Here is a 19,599-nt window from a genome sequence, read left to right on the forward strand (position 1 = left end):
ATGCAGCTTTACAGGGGGTGTGGCTTATCTAAATGAGATGTAAATGAGCCCTATTGTCACTCCCAACAGGTGAGAACAGGTGAGAACTGCACTTCTCCAAACATTATCAGATTTCCATGTGTTACACATTGTTGGAAAGCTTGGAGACTACACTTTCAGAATCTGTGAATATCTCAAAATGCCCCAGAACCGACTTGTGTCCCTACTTTCCGTGACTGGTCACATTTATGGTTAAAAAAATGATGATGAGTGAAAAGTTGGGTTTGATGGAAATAGCAAGTTTAACAAGAAGGTTCTTGAGAATGTGAAAATAATGATTGAGATGGATGAGATGAATGTTCTAGTTTGGTTCTGTTTGAAGAAGAAAGGTATAGGATGTGAGGTAATTACGATGGTACATGTATGTAGACGGTAAACTGAAGGGTGTTTTATTTAGAGACTGAATGTAATTGGATGGATTATTCTGTTTTAATTATTTTGTTGTTTATTTTTATTTCAGGCCACCATTGTGTTTTGTACCTGAAAAAGATCTGTGTTTTGAAAGAAAAAAAGTATTTACAATCCCTATTTTTGAGTGATTTATCTTGGTGGTAATGATGAGGATGGATATGTGTTTGTTGGTGATCAATCAAGTCAATGATAAAGCCAAATTATCCCAGTTAAATTCTTGAGGGGAAAAGAGCTTTTATGTTTTTCAAAATTATAACTTGACAATGGGGGGCATTGGAAATTATGAAGCTGCCTAAATACCATTTGTTGGAGGTGGGGACCCCAAAATTGGCTTAAGGGGGGGGGGCTGAAAGATGCAGGAATCTACCACTGCTTCAATATAATTATATATATATATATATATCCTACTTAAATTCATAATCAAAGCCTCAATCAATATTCATCCTCCTATATAATTATTATGACTTTAATGATTCTTTCCAGTTATGATTTTGCTTAAATCAAGGGGACCAATGATTGTTTCTACCTTTATATTTTCTAAAGTTTGTATTTGGTCTCTGATTGGTGACAGCTTCCAGAGATGAAATATGGATTTGTCTTTCATTTTATTTAATTTAATTTTATATTTCCTTTTACTGAAACCCTAAAGAATCAATATGAATACAATTGTACTATTGTCTGTATCTCTTACTGAGAGAAAAGCACATGTTATCAATATGTTTTGGAAAACTTTCTCTGGTTGGGACCAGATCTCACCAACTCAAACCTTGGGAGACCTGTGATTCTAGAGAGCTTTTGTGTGTGCGCGGTAGATGATTGGTGCAGGCCCAATATTGAAGATGGACGTTTTCTGCACACGACACCAGACCTGAAGACGCCTTTCTGCAACCTCTGGGTCATTGTGATCTAAATCTAGTCATGGGGCGACAACTAGTCTACCATTTTAGTGATATGCTCTGCTATCTATCCTTGTGTGGAAATTTACCGTGACTGTGCATTTTCTCTGCTGTTATCCTAAGCTGTTACCCCAACAATCTGCAGCTCATAATAAGATCTAAAGCTCATTGTGTGTTAGAACAGCTGTACACTTTATACTTTCACTGCACATGGGATTTTGAGGATTTTATCAAACACTTTAAAAGCACACATCAAAAGATTCAAATCAACAAAGAAAGTTTTATTCACTTATGCTGCATAACAGTATGTTGGTCTTACGGCTCTGAAAATATTTAAATGTTGAAACACTGTTGTGGAATTCACAGAATTAACAGAGTTTAATCTGAAAATAGTGATTCTGGTTTGGTCATTAGTTGGTTTTCTCCTCTTGCTCATTCTTTGGTGGCATAGAAAAGCCCCAATCGTTGGTCTCCTGTCTCACAGCGCTGCAGTTTTTCTGTCCATCCGTTTATGATGGTATCATAGTCTTCCTTAGAGAACTCCTGTGGAGGAGACAGCGATTACAAGCGCTCTTTCAGCATGCGTGCACACATAAAAAAGGGGAGAAATGGGAAATAAAATATTTCCTAGAACAGTGTGCATGCAAATGTGAGGTTGTAAAGTGTGTGTGTGTTTACCTGTATTAACTCCTCTTTCATCTCCTCGGCTCTCTGCAGTTCAGACTTTATGACCTGAATAAACTGGTGTGTCCTGTCCTCTGCACGGACATTACTGAATCCCACCTCGCTCAGGAACTGAAAAACACACAAACACACTCGATATTATCATGGTCAAGGTGAATAAACAAGCTTTTTGTTCCTCTGTCAACTTTACTTGGCACGTACAGTTAGGGGCGTCAGACAGGGGGTAATAGTGGAACCGAGTAACCGGGGCCCCTACCAAGATATATTGATAATCCACAATATTAACATGACAATATTACATAGTTATAATATTATGCTATCAGTAGGAATAACAATTTGCAAGTCTCAATTTTCCATTTGCAAGTTCTTTATTTGCTTAGCAGCTTGTGCCCTCCCATGTTAACGATCGCCCTATCAAAAGGAAAAATGGTGTGGAAAGAAGCCTCACACAACAAAACATGAAACAGGAGCGGAGGGAAAAAGAAAAAGCTGCAGGAGGGCAGAAAACTTCTGACTACTTTTTTCCCCCTGCAGTACCAGTTTTACTGAGTACAAAGACTTCATTCGATACACACAGATACACGGCTGCATTCAAATGGTCCCGGTTTACAACATTTCCGTTTTCAGCACTGTTTTCTTTCAGGGCGAGCTCAGCTGAACAAATCGCAAATCCCTTCATTGTAACCAAAATAAGAGATTCTTTGTGCTTAAAACGAGAGTTTTCGCAAGAGTTTAGTACTGAAACTGAGAGTGCACTGAGAGCGTAAGCTTTCTGTAGGCTATATATACACTATATTGCCACACGTATTGGGACACCCCTCCAAATCGTTGAATTCAGGTGTTCCAATCACTTCCAGGGCCACAGATGTATAAAATCAAGCACTAGTCATGCAGACGCTTCTACAAACATTAGTGAGAAAATGGGTCGCTCTCAGGAGCTCAGTGAACTCAAGCGTGGTACCGTGATCGGTTGCCACCTGTGCAATAAGTCCATTCGTGGCATTTCCTCACTACTAAATATTCCACGCTCAACTGTTAGTGGGATTATAACAAAGTGGAAGCAATTGGGAACAACAGCAACTCAGCCACGAAGTGGTAGGCCACGTAAAAAAAAAAATCACAGAGCGGGGTCAGCGCATGCTGAGGGTTACAGTGCGCAGAAGTGCACCAACTTTCTGCAGAGTCAATCACTACAGACCTCCAAACATTGTGTGGCCTTCAGATGAGCTCAAGAACAGTGTGTAGAGCTTCATGGGATGGGTTTCCATGTCCGAGCAGCTCATCCAAGCCTTACATCACCAAGTGCAATGCAAAGCGTGGGATGCAGTGGGGTAAAGCACGCCGCCACTGGACTCTAGAGCAGTCGAGACGTGTTCTCTGAGTGACCAATCACGCTTCTCTGTCTGACAATCCCATGGACGTGTCTGGGTTTGGCGTTTGCCAGGAGAACGGTACTTGCCTGACTGCATTGTGTCAAGTGTAAAGTTTGGTGGAGGGGGGGGGGGATTATGGTGTGGGGTTGTTTTTCAGGGGTTGGGCTTGGCCCCTTAGTTCCAGTGAAAGGAACTCTAAATGCTTCAACATACCAAGACATTTCGGACAATTTCATGCTCCCAACTTTGTGGGACCAGTTTGGGGACGGCCCCTTCCTGTCCTAACATGACTGCGCTCCAGTGCACAAAGCGTCGCCCAATAAAGACATGGATGAGCAAGTGTGAAGGAACTTGACTGGCCTGCACAGAGTCCTGACCTCAACCCGATAGAACAGCTTTGGGATGAATAGAGCGGAGACTGAGAGCCAGGCCTTTTCGTCCAACATCAGTGCCTGACCTCACAAATGCTCTTCTAGAAGAATGGTCAAAAATTCCCATAAACACACTCCTAAACCTTGTGGAAAGCCTTCCCAGAAGAGCTGAAGCTATTATAGCTGCAAAGGGTGGGCCAACTCCATAATAAACCCTATAGATTAAGAATGGGATGTCATTAAAGTTCATGTGCATGTAAAGGCCGGCGTTCCAAAACTTTTGACAATATAGTATATGTCCCATTTACTATTTCAATAGGCTAAAAGCGGTGTTTTTCACGCTGCTATAAGCATTTATTGCTTCAGACAAGCACGTGCAGGTCGCGGTTTCTGTTTGCGTCATCACAACATTTCGGCCGCGTTGTTTGGTGATAAAAGTCTTTCGGCCGAAAACCGAAAATGCACTGTTGGCCATTTTCGGCGGCCGAATATTCGGTGCATCCCTAATTATATTATTGTGTTGCTATGTTAATAGTTTCTTTTTGACACTCTGAATATAGACCTTGTAAAAAATAAAAAAGTTTTAAATAATAGTGAAAATCTACGGTGAAGTGTCCCACCCCTTTGTTTCTTTGACCAGGGCCCAACATTTGGTTCTACGCCCCTGCGTACATGTAACCAGTCCTGATCGATCCGCTCCGAATGGGATTCAAAATGGCGTCTCTGGCATGGGAGACAGTTGTGCTAATAAGGATGCTATAGACCAGTGGTTTTCAAACTTTAAGAGAAACCCCCTTTTTTTAAATTGACACAAACCATATATAGGCCTACAACCATTTACATGCAAACAAGCCAAGAATGGACCATTTGACTTTAATCTCCTTTAAACCACTAGATGGCACAAATATTCAGCTCAGCGCTTTTCTTAAAGGGATAGTTCACCCAAAAATTAAAATTCTGTCTTCATTTCCTCACCCTCAAGTTGTTCCAAACCTGTATGAGTTTCTTTGTTCTGCTGAACACAAAAGATAGCATGAAGAATGTTTGTAACCAAGCAGATAGAGCAACTATTGACTACCATAGTTTTTTTTCCCCCCTACTATGGTAGTCAATGGTTGCTCTATCTGCTTGGTTACAAACATTCTTCATGCTATCTTCTTTTCGGTTTCTTTTCTCAAGACCCAAGATGTCAGCGCCCTATTTGAACACTGGCGGCTTCACTTACTTCAACGGAAGAGAGTGAAGATGCGTCGTCCATCTTCTCTTACAGTCTATGGTGTACACTCAGAATAAAACAGAACATTGTGCCTTTGTAAAATAAAACAAACAAACAGGATGAGCTTTCTGTTGTCTCCGCACACAATTCCTCAGCACGGCACAGCGTGGAGGAATCCAATGTTTTGAGGAGAATATGCGGCTGTCAGTCACCGCGCCGGTGTGGATACTGTCATTCAGAATCACAGATTATACTTTTTGAAAGTATAACCAACATAAGAATTTTCACCGGAAAATGTCATCTGAACAAGTAAGTAGATAACATCCACTTTTGTTCTGACCAACTAAGGGGGAAAAATAATTGCAGTAAATCGTGATGATTAAATCTAACGATCGCTTATCATATCACGTCAAACCGTGCAAATTATACTTTGTTTATAAATGGTTAATGTTAACATCAGCATAGCGTGACTACATTTAATATGTATTAGGGCTACCTGTAGTTTAGTTTCCATTTCTGTGCAGTCTAATTTCTAACTGTCATTTACCAACAAATGAATGTGGAGTAGAGGTGAATTGCTCCGACTCATAGCTAGCGCAAAATAATTGATATAGCAAAACGAGAACGGCACAAAGAAAACTCTGTAACTGTATGAATTAAGCAAACAAGTGTGCTTCTATTACATAATTTAACCACTGAAAAGTCTTGTCCAGCAGAAAAGGGCGGTCTCTGCGTCCATTTTGAACCCCTTTAAAACACGGAGTTCACGCCACATTTCAAAAGCCATTTTTATTCTTGTTTTCGCATGGGCCTGGTTGAAGTCTCTTTTTTTCTGTAGCCACTCTGAGGGTGCATCTCAATCAGCTCCCTAGCTCAGTAGTCAGGGCACTGATCAGGGAGTCAGCCCATTGACTCATGTCCTGATCAGGGGTGCGTTTCCCAAAACCATAGTTGTAACCCGTTAGCAACTTAGTTGGTTGGCAATGGGAAATTACATTGCAACCAACAAAGTTGCTAACTTAGTTAGCAACTGTGGTTTTGGGAAACGCACCCCAGTGCCCTGACTACTGAGCTAGGGAGCTGATTGAGACGCACCCCGAAAGTCCAAAGTCTTTTGCATTTGCAACGGGTGAATCCCCAGTTGTCACTGGTGATTGTGTTTGAACCTTTCTGGATCCGCCATCAAATTGAGAAGTTTAATTATATCAAGTGCTGTGAGAAAAGGCTATAAATCTCCACCTCCAACATCCTCACACGCAATATAACCTACTAGCCGGGACACCTTTATGTGTACAGATGTGACATAATGACGCAAAGACATGCTTGAATTTCTTGCGGAAATCCACCAGTACCACTGGAATTAAAAACATTACTACAAGCTTACCGTTGTAAATCGAGCTAAGGTAAGCAGATAGTATTGAACACTGGCTGGTTATGTACTTGCTCAAATTTATTTTGGAGAAATTTATCATCTAAAAAAGTTAAGGACTGCAGCTTTAATCTGTTAATTGTTTAAGTCAAATCTATTTAGCATATTTATTCCTTTTATGTAGGCCTATAGACTTTAATGTTATGAAAACAATTTTTTTTATTTTTAATGTAACTCCATTTTGATTAAATCATCCTGGCAACCCATTTTTGGAAAACCTGAGCTTTAGAGACCACACACTGCAAAAAATGCTTTTCTTATTGTAACATACTGCTCTAAGATGGAAGGTAGAGGATCCAAACGCAGCTTTATTAAAGGATAATCCACAAACGTGGTCAAAAACAGGTCAGAACAGGTAATCAGTCCAATCAGGCAAACAAAACAGAAGAGACAGGCAAAAGGGTAATCCACAGAACGGGCTAGTAGTCCAAGACCAAGAGACATGAAACCAGGGAAAACGCTCAGAAATGCAGTGTTACACTAGCCTGACGTCGTCATACTCAATTCTAGTCAGAATATGCTGTTGGGGTAACAGCTTAGGACCCAGGACCAGTAGTGAAAAATGAAGACCAAGAGTCAGGAGTTAGATTAATTCAAGAAAAATTTACTGAAGAATAGTTTGCAGTTTCATCAGCAGAAGCCAGCTCACAAGGAGTTTGTAGGCCGCGCTCCCTCTAACAGTCTCCCCGCCTCTGCCTCTCGTACATACAATTTCTGAACAGTTATACAGGGAGTGCAGAATTATTAGGCACGTTGATTTTCTGATCATATTTTTTTTCCAGGCACATTTGACCAATTCCAAACCACAGTAACCCTAATAACTACTATTGGTTTAGTATTTAATAATGTATAAGTGATATATAATTGTTCATGAAGGCTGGAAATGAAAAATCACCTTATATTCAGGTGTGCAGAATTATTAGGCATGTTTTCTTTTACAGATAAATTGAGCCAAAAAAGAGATTTAACTCAGACTGAAAAGTCAAAAAGTATTAAATGCCCATGAGAAGGATGCAATACTAATGCAATACTAGACATTGCAGTTAAGGCATGACCATTGGACAGTGAAATGCTCGTTGGGTCAGCAGGATCTGACAAAAACAGGTGGTGAAGAAAAGACGCCTGTTAACTGCAAAAGAATTAAGAATTAAGGTGAAGAATTAAGGGTGAAACCATCAGGAACCCTTTAGTCTCCAGCGCCACCATTTTCCAGAGCTGCAACCTACCTGGAGTCTCCAGAAGTGCAAGGTGTCAGGATCTCAGAGACTTCAGTTAGGTAAAGAATCCTAAAAAAAAGACCCCCACTAGATAAGAATCATAAGCTGAAGTGTTGTAAAATACATGAAGAAGGTTTTTTTATAGGCTTTATGGACCGATAGGTTGAGAGTGACTCTTGAAGGACCAGCACCACATCCTCTAGTACCACTGTTTGAAGATGAATAGGCGTCATCAAAAAGGCGTCAAAAAGGCAATGAAAGGCGTCTTCAGGTCTGGTGTTGTGTGCAGAAAACGTCCATCTTCAATATTGGGCCTGCACAGATCATACAACGTGCACACACAAAAGCACTAGGGTATATCGCACTCTAGTTAGTGTCAGCGGATCCTGACATTTATCAAAAGAACACCCAATACCCAAACAAAGATACAGCAATCGCTCTCCTTCGCCAGAGAGAGACATACATACTAGATATTCTTTTATTCTTTAAGGACTGAATATATGAACATTGAGAAGGATAGGTGTATAAAAGAAGAGACACAGATATCTGACCTGCCCCCTCAATGAGTAATACTGCTCCGTTGGGCTGTGATTATGGGGCGTTTCAACCGAACCAGGAAAGACCTCAATTGGATAGACCTACAACCAATCAGAGCAACGGAGCGACGCATAACGTTAGTTGTCAAATGTCAACAGAACTCAACTGCACTGTGTTGCCAAGTCCGAGGGTTGAAGCGACCCCAATTATGTGATACAGACCCAGGAATGCGAATTTTAGCTGCCAGCTCTGCCAAAATAACACATATTTTACCCCCCAAATGCCATTTTTTCCCGGAGAACCCCCCCAGAAAGCTATTGGGCTTGTTTTTGGCTAGTTTTGAGTAGCAATTGGGCAGGTTTTGTTGTAAAAACTTGGCAACCCTGTCTGCACGCTGGAATAAGTAACGTTAGAAGAAAAAGATGATTGTAAACGGTCTTTGCTGGTGTTGTAAAAAAAGAATTTAAGGATACACAGAGTACTTACCAACACGATCATCATTTCTGAGAGAAATAGTAAAGGTGAATGTATATATGAACAAGTTCTCCGTTTAGGATTAGAACAAATTCAACCCAAGCGCCTTTTGATGACGTGGATGATTATGTTACTGTTGATCATCTGTCCATCATCGTCTAAAGCCCGCCCTGACAATTTCATTGGTCCGAACAGTTTCTGTTCGGGCATAATTACTTCTCTACGGATCAAGTCCAGACTGAACTGCCCGAGCTCAAATGTTGTGGGTGGTGCTAAGTTCGGCTGGCATCCAGGCTAGTGTTACACAAAACAAGACTTCGCAATGAATGACTGAAATAACCAGGCTTATAAAGGGTGAAGTGAACAAGGAAATGAGACACAGGTGTAAACAGTGAGTGCTAATGAGTCCGGGCAAAGGATTATGGGTAATGTAGTCTATGAAGGAGTGACAGTCCGGGGTGGAGTGCCCTCTGCTGGTAATCACGGGCACTCACTCTGGTGAATTGTGACATTTAGTATTTTATTACTATTATTTTATTCTATTTTATTGTCTTGATTCTAGTCTAAATATCTAAAAATTCTTAAATCAAGATGAATTTACTAGATGAGTAAAATGAGTCGACAAGATATTTTTTCCAAAATGATCTGCCAATGGGGTAAGAAAAATATTCTATTTTCTGTTTGAAATCTTGTTTCAGATAATTTTGCTTGTTTTAAGTAAAAACTCTTTTTTGAGTTATATATATATATATCTTATGTTATTTTACTTATCTAGTAAAAACATCTTGATTCTAAATCCAACCACAAGCCAGCTTTAATAGTACACTATGATTATATTTTAGGTATGTTAGGTGTTCTTGTGTATTCCGTGTCCCACCTGTCCGTATTTCTGAGGTGTGTAGAGAATATATCCCCTCTGGTTGATGTAATCCTGAAATGCTGGAGACCAGGGCTTCTCTCCACAGCAATAGTCACTGATCAACAGCTTACCGCCCGGCTTCAGCCATAACTGAAAAACACAAGCATGTTAAAGCAGTAGTTCAATCTGTTATGTACTCGTATGACAATACATGATTTGTCCATTAGAGGGCAGACCATGCACATCCAGTTTGCCCTATACTTTTATTTCCTGAAAATTATTTTTCATGTCAGTATGGTATGTAATTGCATTTGCCTATTTGGATACTATCCACTATAGATCAATACAAACACAAAAGCTTGTTTTTATATGCCATAAGTAATGGATCATCTCATTTGAGTCTTCTTAGTAAAAAAATAAAGGGGCTCAAGATAATCTTAACTGATAAAACCACAAACACTGAACACCTAACACACACATATTCACCGGAACACACACACACACACACACACACACACACACACACACACACACACACACACACACACACACACACACACACACACACACACACACACACACACACACACACACACACACACACACACACACACACACACACACACACTGACTACCCACTGACATTTACACATACAGATAATCATTTGTATGTTTTCATACAAACACACACAAGCCTTATGCATGCACACATACAAATATATGCTACTTCTACCACATATAAAGTCACAGGCATGAAAACATGCAGACAAGCACCTGTTTACCTCTGTGAACACTCACATAACATTTTCTGAAGAGATCAAGTTTGTCTCTGATGTGCAGAATCATGTCTCTGCTGTAAACCACATCAAATGTGGCTTCAGGAAACCTTCTTTTTGTGGCATCAGACACCTCAAACTGCACCTGCAGAGGGAGGACAAAGTTAATCTGCTATCAGGAAGTGAAGAACGACACCCAAAACTGTCCCAGAATGCAGTTCATTCTCAAAGCTAGACATAAAAAATAAAAAAAACTCTTTTTTTTTGTTGCTATGCAGTTGCTAGGTTGTTATAGGTGGTTGCTACGGTGTTGATATGTGGTTTCTGAGCAGTTCTGAGTAGTTGTACTTGTGGTTGGTCATTCAGGTGTCCATGTGGTACTACAGTGTTGCTATGCAGTTGGTGAGCTGTTTTGAGTAGTGTGTGATTTGCTATGAGGTTGCTAGGGTGATCTGGTAGGTTGTCAGAGTGTTGCGATGCAGTTGCTAGATTGTTGTAAAAGTGTTGTGGGTGGTTGCCAGGGTGTTGCTATGCAGTTAAGAAGCTGTTTTGAGTATTTTTTGCCTTAGCTATGTGGTTTCTATGGTGTTGTGAGTGGTTGCCAGGATGTCGCTATCCAGTTAAGAAGCTGTTCTAGGTAGTTTTTTGCCTTTGCTATGTGGTTACTAGGGTGTCATGGGTGGTTGGCAAACTGTTGCTATGTATTTTTTTAAAAAGTCAACTTACTAATGGGAGTTTCTCTTTGACGGCTCTCTCCGTGGCGATCTCCACCATGTTTGAGGACAGGTCCATCCCCAGAACCTCCGCTCCAAAGGTCTGTCATTAAAACAGTAGTCAGTAATTAATCATGGTAATCAGAAACAACAGGTGTCAACTTTATTTATATAGCGCTTTTATTTTTTACAATGCAGATTGTTTCAAAGCACCTTTATAGTGTTAAACAGGAAAACAATGCAGCATAATTTTATTCAGCTGTATAGCCATTCTGGAGGAAACGGTGATGTCATCAGTTAATTTCAATTATCATACAGTGACAGTGTGGGCTTTAGATCAGTAATTAGATCAGAAATTTAGTTGATATGGTTAATTTAGTTTAATAATTAGATTTATTTGGATATTTAGTTGAATAATTTAGAAAAATTTAGTGTCCCCAACTGAGCAAACCAAGTCAGAGGCAACAGTGGCAAGGAAACCAAAACCCCATCAGGTGACCTGATGGAGAAAAATAAACCTTGGTCCATGTGAATGATCATATGTAAGTAGTCAGATTGTAAGCCAACACCTGTAAATAATAGATTCAACTGAATTTATGTTTGATAACATTTATGTCTCTAGAAAGTTTAAAGGTCCTGAGGAAAGTGGACTTAAAGAGCATGAAACACATTCTGTGGCAACACATTACCCCATCATATGTCAACCTTTGGCTCACCTTGGCCATGTAGAAATCTCCACCTCCAATCCCACAGCCAACATCTAGAACCTTCTCTCCTGCAGTCAAGTTCAGCATGTCAACAAACTCCTGATGGGTTACAGATTAATATATCAAAGAGATCAACAGAAAACAAACCTTTAATTATTCACTAAATTATGAGATAACACAGAGAATGCAGAGAGCAGTAGTTCTCCACTGATATTAAAACAATTATAAAAAAAAGTTTGATGTCTTAGTATTACTGATCTAGGGCCCTATCACTCACCCGGCACAATGCGACGCCAGGCGTGACTCACGCGAGTGTTTTTTGCTAGTTTCAGCCTGACACGGTTATCATTTTCACGTCCAGCTCCACATTGTTTAAATATCAAATGCACTGGCGCATCTGTTCACCCATGGGCATCTGGGCTGAACACCAGGGGCCTCATTTATAAAACTTTGCGTAGGATTTGCGTCAGAAGTGGCGTACGGATGAAACATTGGACGTGCATACGCACAGAAATATTCGGATTGATAAAACCGTGCGCACGCACATCCTATGCATGTTTCCCCTTAATAAATCACAATCAATTCTAAATGTAGCGCAGCTTTTGCGGCTTCATGTCACGCCCATAGTTGCCCATAAATAGTCTGTGAAACGCCCACAAGTTAATATTCATCGATTGCGAAATCTTGGCAAATACAGAGAGGAAATCAAAAAAACGTAACTTCACTCAATGCGAAGTAGAAATTATCGTTGGCGAGGTGGAAAAGAGGAGAAAAATATTTTTTGGAGTGACACAGTGTGAGCATTACTAATGCCAAAAAGACACTTGAGTGGCAAAAGGTTGCAGACGCCTAAATGCTGTAGCCCCACAACCTCGGACCGTGGCCGAAAAAAGAAAGAAATGGTCGGACATCAAAGTCGAGGCAAAAAAGCGTCTAGCGCTCCATCGCCAGAGTGAGTCTGCCACGGGTGGGGGAAAGGGGACACCGGAGCTGACCCCTCTTGATGAGAGACTGGCGGCAATTATTGGGGAATCCCTATTAATCCCTATCCCTATTATCTACGTGGAAATGGGAAATAGTTCAGTGCAAATGTAATTTCTTGCAGCTTTCTGAATGGTTGAGACATACGTCATATGTTATTTTATCGAAAATAAAACAAACTAAAGGCATTTGCATGAATACCATGATTCCGTAGCTGATGAAGAAATTTTTACTATGAAAACAACTTTCCCCAGTGGACAATTAATACATCTATCTATCTATCTATCTATCTATCTATCTATCTATCTATCTATCTATCTATCTATCTATCTATCTATCTATCTATCTATCTATCTATCTATATATCTATCTATCTATCTATCTATCTATCTATCTATCTATCTATCTATCTATCTATCTATCTATCTATCTATCTATCTCCATAATTATCTATCTATCTGTCTATCTAATTGCATCTATATCTGCTCCGCCAGACGGACACATTGACGAGAATATCAGTTTTGTACATTATTTCGTTCTGTTTACCATACATATTATTTATGAGGATTAATTGCATAACATGCCAATATTGTTGCAGAACATATTTCACTTTTTTTTTTTGCATTTCTATTGTAATTTTCGTTTGATTTTGTTTGTTTTGCACTGCAGATCGATCAAACGGGTGTTCGTTTAGGCTGTTAATTGTAAGACTTGCTTTGTGAAGTCTTCATGTTATTTATGAGAGGCAGTATTGCCATTTCTTTTACACAACGGTCTACAGTTTTACACACTTTCACGTGTTTCTTCCATCTGCCGACGGTGTCGCCATTTCTCATTTCACCCGTTTCTGTGCGTACGCCTGGGTCAGAGCTTGCATGAAGGACCGCACATTTTCCCGTCAAGTTTGCTTTTTATAAATACCAATTATTGCGTAGAGAGCGGCGTACGCCTTCTTTTGTGCGTACGCAATGTTTATAAATGAGGCCCCAGGTGTGATCAGGAGCATTGTTGGAGCGTTGCTATTTTGAGGAACTGAAAACGACTGCGCCACTGACCAACAAAAACCTGGTCTAAAGTCAATAGTGCAGCATTTTTGTGTTATTTAAAGGCCGTGTTAGTAATATGAGCCTATAGGCGGTGCACAACGCACGTACACTCACGCGCAGCAGCACACACACATTTTTAAATATTAAAAATAAAAGGATTCCTCTCTGGAGAAGGGTTAAGTCTTTCCTCTATGTAAATAGCGAATCCGCCATGGTGCGAGCGCAACTGGCTTTTAAAGGGAATGGGAGATGAGACTGATTGGTTAACTGCACGTTACATCCAAAACACACCCATGACTTAATTAATTAAGAGACAAGGTACAACACTTTTGGACCATGGGCCTGGTACGGCGACCGCTTTTGTTTCGTTGTTAAACTAGCAAAAGTGGATTCAGATCATGTGATCAGCTCATTAAAATAGGGCCCCTAGAGTTTCACTCTTTCCAAAAGTTACATATTTACTCCAGTAGGTGGCGGCAAGTGATTGTATTGTATATGAGTCAATTATTGATTCATTCAAACTGTTACGATACAGATCCACTTTTGTGGCACGACTGAAGGGAGGTGTTGTGACGCTTCCCCTCATGTGTATGTTGACGGGCGTTCCGCAAGTTTACCGCTATGGGCGTGCATTTGAGCCAGCGGGGAAAGAAAAACAAAGGACCAGCGAGAGACTTCCCCCGTATCCATGTGCTCTACTTCTATTGGATAGTCACGTCGCGTTCAACGGTTTAATTTGCATAAAGTTGAGCTTCGGCCAGCTTTTTTGACACGCAGCATTTGTTCAAATGCAGTGCCGCCTTCCCGGAATGCTTTGCGGGCGTGTTAAAGTCGCTTGACGTCACCCATAGGAATAAAGTGGAGTGTGGCGCGACAGAAGTGGATCAGCAGGATCAGCACCTTTAGCCTGGATGCCAGCCGAACTTAGCCCCGCCCACAGCATTTGAGGTCGGGAAGTTCGGTCTGGACTTGATCCGTCGTGGAGCAACTATGCTCGAAACAGAGCTGTTCGGACCAATCAAATTTTCTCAAGGATCATGTGACACTGAAGACTGGAGTAATGATGCTGAAAATTCATCTTTGATCACAGAAATAAATGACATTTTAACAATATATTCAAATAGAAAACTGTTATTTTACATTTTAGTAATATTTCAAAATATTACAGTTTTTTTGTTCTAAAAACATAAAAAATCGTACCGATTAAAAACTCAGAATGGCAGTGTATGTATGCATTTAAATGAACTTCACATGACTCGTTGACAATGTATAACGTGCGTATTCTGCACCCCTGACCTTGGTCGTGCTGAGTCCGCCTGTGCTGACGTATCCAGAGCCGACCATCTTCTCGTAACATAATATTCCTCTTCGGGTGTACTGCTGGTTATCCAGGAACTGCTGAAATGTGGAAAAGCCACCCTGATGCTGATCTACCGCATCACGACGGGATTTCTGCATGAGCCAGCACAACTGGTTCTGGTGGTTCTTCATCTAAAACAAAACAAGGAAGTTTAATTTCAGGGTTTTTTATATACTTTTATACTGTTCATGTCTTGATATTAGTTTAGTGACTGACTGGTTTACCTTCACATAGGTCTGAACTGTTTTATTGAGCACCATTTCAAAGCCGTAGCATTTCTTTTCTGTCTTCTCTGATTCGTTCAGCAACACGAATGTCATCAGATGGTTATAGTGAGCAGGACTTCTGTAGTGTGTGGGGTCAAAATCTCGCTTGAGGTCACCTGTGGAGGTCAAAAAGACAAACCTGTAGAAATACTTTCACTTATAGAAATATTAAAACCAACAATGAAAGCAATAAAGCGTGATTCATAAATGCGTCCTCGTCGTCATAACCTTTCATCAAAAAGCAATAACTTGTTCTGTCTCTGAAAGGACTTTTCTTTTCGACTGACAACATAAAGCCCTTTTACTTTTTTTTTAACCATCTGTCACAGAGATACTTTCAACATACAGTCAGTTCTCAACAGGCATGTACTGGCCATAGAGAGTATGGCGCTATCCGATGGTGCTGCCGCTCTATCAAGTAATAGAAGTCTCTTGATCCACGATTTAATAGTGCCATTTCTGCCAAATCCATCCAGATTTGACTTTTTTGTGACAATTTGACAATTTTGTGTTATACAGTCGTGTAGTGAATCTATTTGTAGCCGAAAAAGTCACGACCATGTAAACTACCTGACAAGGTAAATTGTCAATCCAGCACCAGCTTATTATTTACCTTGCCGTTACAAACACTGTGTTTTGGCATAAAATATTAATATTAAAAATATTTAAAATGTTGCTGTTAAATTAAATATTGGGGAGTATAAATCTCTTTCATAGAGGTTGTTTTTGTAGTTTCTACATGTGTTTACACTTTTTTTTTTTATTATTATTACAAATTGTATAGTTTAATATAATTTATTTCTATTTTAGAAACCATTTTGAAGAATGTTTGTAACCAAACCATTTTGGGTTACCCTTGACTTCTATTGAAAAAAAAACAAAGAGAGAGCCATACATTTGGAATGACATCAGGGTGAGCAGTAAATGTAGCTACTTTACGGCATACTAGCTCAAAATCAGTGCTTTACTGTCATGTTCAACACATATTACATATTACTGTATTTGCAGTAAATTCAATAATATATATCATTATTCTGTCATATTTTATTTATTAACTCAAATTTAAGGCCCTACCCCCAGCAAAACATTCACAGGTGAACTCATGGGCCGGATGGGCTGGATTTGTCCAGCGCCAAATTTTATCGCCATCCAGCCCTTGTTTCCGATTGATTAAAATCCTCCTGCCCTATATTTTAACACATTTCAGTCTCCAATAATGATAATATAAACTGAGTAGTTATGTCAATGTTTATATAAATAATATAGTTTATTTGCGTAACAGGTTCCATTAATATAGAGTTGTCACATTATTTTGTCACCAATCAGAGAATAAGATTTCAATATAATTAGTGAAAAATACGAAATTTTACATCATTGGCATAAAGCAGGGGTGTCCAATCCTGCTCCTGGAGGGCCACTGTCCTGCAAAGTTTAGCTCCAACCCTAATCAAACACATGTGAACAAGATAATCAAGATCTTACATGCATACTAGAAACTTCCAGGCAGATGTGTCGAGGCAAGTTGGAGCTAAACTCTGCAGGACAGTGGCCCTCCAGGACCGAGTTTGGACACCCCTGCCATAAAGGCTACAGGACTACAGGACATTGTTTCTCTAACCTGATTGGTGGAAGCAGGACTCCCTGAAGAACAGGTAGCCGCCTGGGCGGAGCCACCTGAGAAACTTCTCAGCCAATGACATCAACTCCTGATCACTCAGATACATCAACAGCCAATTAGAGAAGATCAGGTCAAAACTGAAACAGAAAGTGTGTGTGTGTGTGTGTGAGAGAGAGAGAGAGAGAGAGAGAGAGAGAGAGAGAGAGAGCAAGAGAGAGAGAGCAAGAGAGAGAGAGAGAGAGAGAGAGCAAGATATTTTTTAGAATGAGAATGTAAAGTTATTATGCTATTAAAGAGATAGTTCACCCAAAAATTAATAATGTTAATAATCAGGGAATTTAAGGTGAATTTGTTTTGGAACCTTTAGGAAACTGTAACCAAACTTTGTCAACTCTATCGACTTCAAACTGGTGTAGCCCAGCCATTTTGTAGCTCATTCCGATTCAAACAAATCCTACATCATTTTGAAGGGTTTTTAATAGAGACTATAGCAATAACATTTTAGAAAATGTGCTCATTGCGACTTATTTTGCCAGCATGGGTCACACGCAGATATATATATGTAGATAAATATATACATATATATGTAGATATAGAGAACTATGTAGCTGTGTAACATTTTTTTCTCTCACCTGTGTTCAGGGAAGTCCAGCTTTGTGACATCAGCTTGGATGAACTCAGCGTTGCCCAGGTGACTGTTTTCCTCTCTGTTCTTTTCCACAAACTTCTCCATGAAGTCCACAGCGGTCACATGATGGGCCTTGCCAATGAGGTGACGTGTGTACCGACTGAAAAGAGCAAAGGTCATGATAACAATGGAGCAAATAAAGCATGCTTAAAAGCTCACTACTGGCCAATCACCGCAAAATTTGACCACAAGATTTTATTTTATAATTGTACACTGTAAAAGTGATTTTTAGAAGATATTTTACAAGAAAATATCTCTGTCAAAAATGTCAAACTTGCTTTTTCTATGTTTATAAAATGTACTAGTAATTTTTGAGTTTACACCATTTTTTTGTGTGTGTATACTTATATACACAATGACTATATACAATGAATATTATTGGCTCTGTGACAAATTTCTTTTCAAAATGAAATGAATAAATGTAAATGTAAACAATTCCACACATATGATGAAAATGTAAGAGCCTATGTTAGCTTATAATTCAATATATTATTAAACTGGTCAAGAACATGTCATACATCTCAATATTAAAAGAAAATGAATTCCTTTTTTAGGAATGTAACATTGTGGATTTTTTATGACCATAAAGTACAATTTCCCACATTCCTGCAATTATGTGAAAAAATTATGATTTAAAATGATATCTTGTTGTATACATCTGTGATATCTAAAGTATAAGTAGCAAAGTATGCATTGCATTGAGAATAAAGAGTATTATAGAAACATCTGGATACATCACGGTGATTAAAATTGGGGGAATCATGAAAATAATATTACAATAGTAAAACAGGTTTCATTATCTTTATGCAAAACGTCTCGGTTACGGATGTAACCCTCGTTCCCTGAGGAGGGAACGGAGACGTAACGTTAGTGACTAACGAATGGGGGTTTCGCTTAGAAGCCTATCAACTTCGAGTTTTGAGAAAACGCCCAATGGCGTGCCAATGCCATGGGGCATGCGGAATTTGCATACGTAGCTCCGCCTCACTGCGTGAGTATATAAGGAAGTACGAGGCAATATCGCATTATGTTACCTGCTTGAGGAGCCAAGACTGAACTCCTGCGTTCCAGGCAACACAGCTGATGTGGCAAGGGGACGTTACGTCTCCGTTCCCTCCTCAGGGAACGAGGGTTACATCCGTAACCGAGACGTTCCCTTTCGTTCAGTCACTACGACGTAACGTTAGTGACTAACGAATGGGGGTCCCAATATAATCCCGCCACTCAGCCGTCTTCCAGCGCCCTGCGTAAGTGTGAGTTCCCTGTCGTAAGACTAGTACGGACGAAGGACTCCCACTTAACACAGGATTACCAAGGTACACTGGGAAGCATATCCCAGTGAGGGAATGCCAAGATGCCTACCCGTGGGGAGGACTTAAGAGACACATATGACCCGGAGAGGGTTGCATATGGAAGATCTCTAGGGTACCAGCCGAAGGTGGATTTTTAACCCTAGGGGTGGCGGGGACACGCCAAGGGAAGAAACCCGCTCACTGCGGAGACTTACGGTGAAATACACATGTGGGGGTCGCCAGAGGGAACCATGCACATGGGGCACCTGGCCGGACATGAGGGTCTGGGCTCGAGAGGGCAGACTGAACTGATGTCGGCGTCGACAGTGCTGGAGGAGCTCAGGGCTCTCGGGGAGCTCACCTGAGGACAATATCGCACGTATCCAGTCCGTGGAGTGGAGTGGCGAGCAAGCGAAGACACCTGAACCTGGTCCATCACCGGCCCCTCGGGGGGGCGTGTACATAGTCGGACACTGGCTCCACTCGGAGATTGTAGAATCTGGCGAATGTGTTGGGTGTCGCCCAGCCTGCAGCTCTGCAGATGTCTGCTAGCGAGGCGCCATGCGCTAGAGCCCAAGAGGAAGCCACACTCCGGGTGGAGTGTGCCCTCACACCAAGGGGACATGGTCGGCCTTGCTGCTGGTAA

At 40.5% G+C, this 19,599-nt stretch overlaps 1 protein-coding gene across 1 annotated transcript; it reads right to left on the minus strand.

Moving 5' to 3' along the window:
* Positions 1-1,608: 1,608 nt before the first annotated feature.
* On the minus strand, positions 1,609-18,306 carry LOC307126026 (uncharacterized protein). Its single transcript, XM_079816355.1, has 10 exons — positions 17,606-18,306; positions 16,974-17,110; positions 15,314-15,471; positions 15,026-15,220; positions 11,712-11,801; positions 11,009-11,098; positions 10,305-10,427; positions 9,525-9,656; positions 2,025-2,141; positions 1,609-1,889 (listed from the first exon to the last, which is right to left on the minus strand). The coding sequence occupies exons 1-10, from the start codon at positions 17,779-17,781 to the stop codon at positions 1,779-1,781; spliced, it is 1,329 nt and encodes a 442-aa protein (XP_079672481.1). The 5' UTR covers positions 17,782-18,306; the 3' UTR covers positions 1,609-1,778.
* Between the last annotated feature and the right edge of the window lie 1,293 nt (positions 18,307-19,599).

The sequence above is a fragment of the Gobio gobio genome, assembly GCF_949357685.1.
Source record: "Gobio gobio genome assembly, chromosome: 5".
NCBI classification, from domain to species: domain Eukaryota; kingdom Metazoa; phylum Chordata; class Actinopteri; order Cypriniformes; family Gobionidae; genus Gobio; species Gobio gobio.

Coding starts and splice junctions, on each gene's coding strand:
- LOC307126026 (XM_079816355.1), bottom strand. CDS start 17,781: ATGACCTTTGCTCTTTTCAGTCGGTACACACGTCACCTCATTGGCAAG. Junction 9,657..10,304: donor ATCTCTTCAGAAAATGTTAT/GTGAGTGTTCAC, acceptor TGTGTTTTTCAG/TTATGGCTGAAGCCGGGCGG. Junction 2,142..9,524: donor CACCTCAGAAATACGGACAG/GTGGGACACGGA, acceptor TGTGTTTTTCAG/TTCCTGAGCGAGGTGGGATT.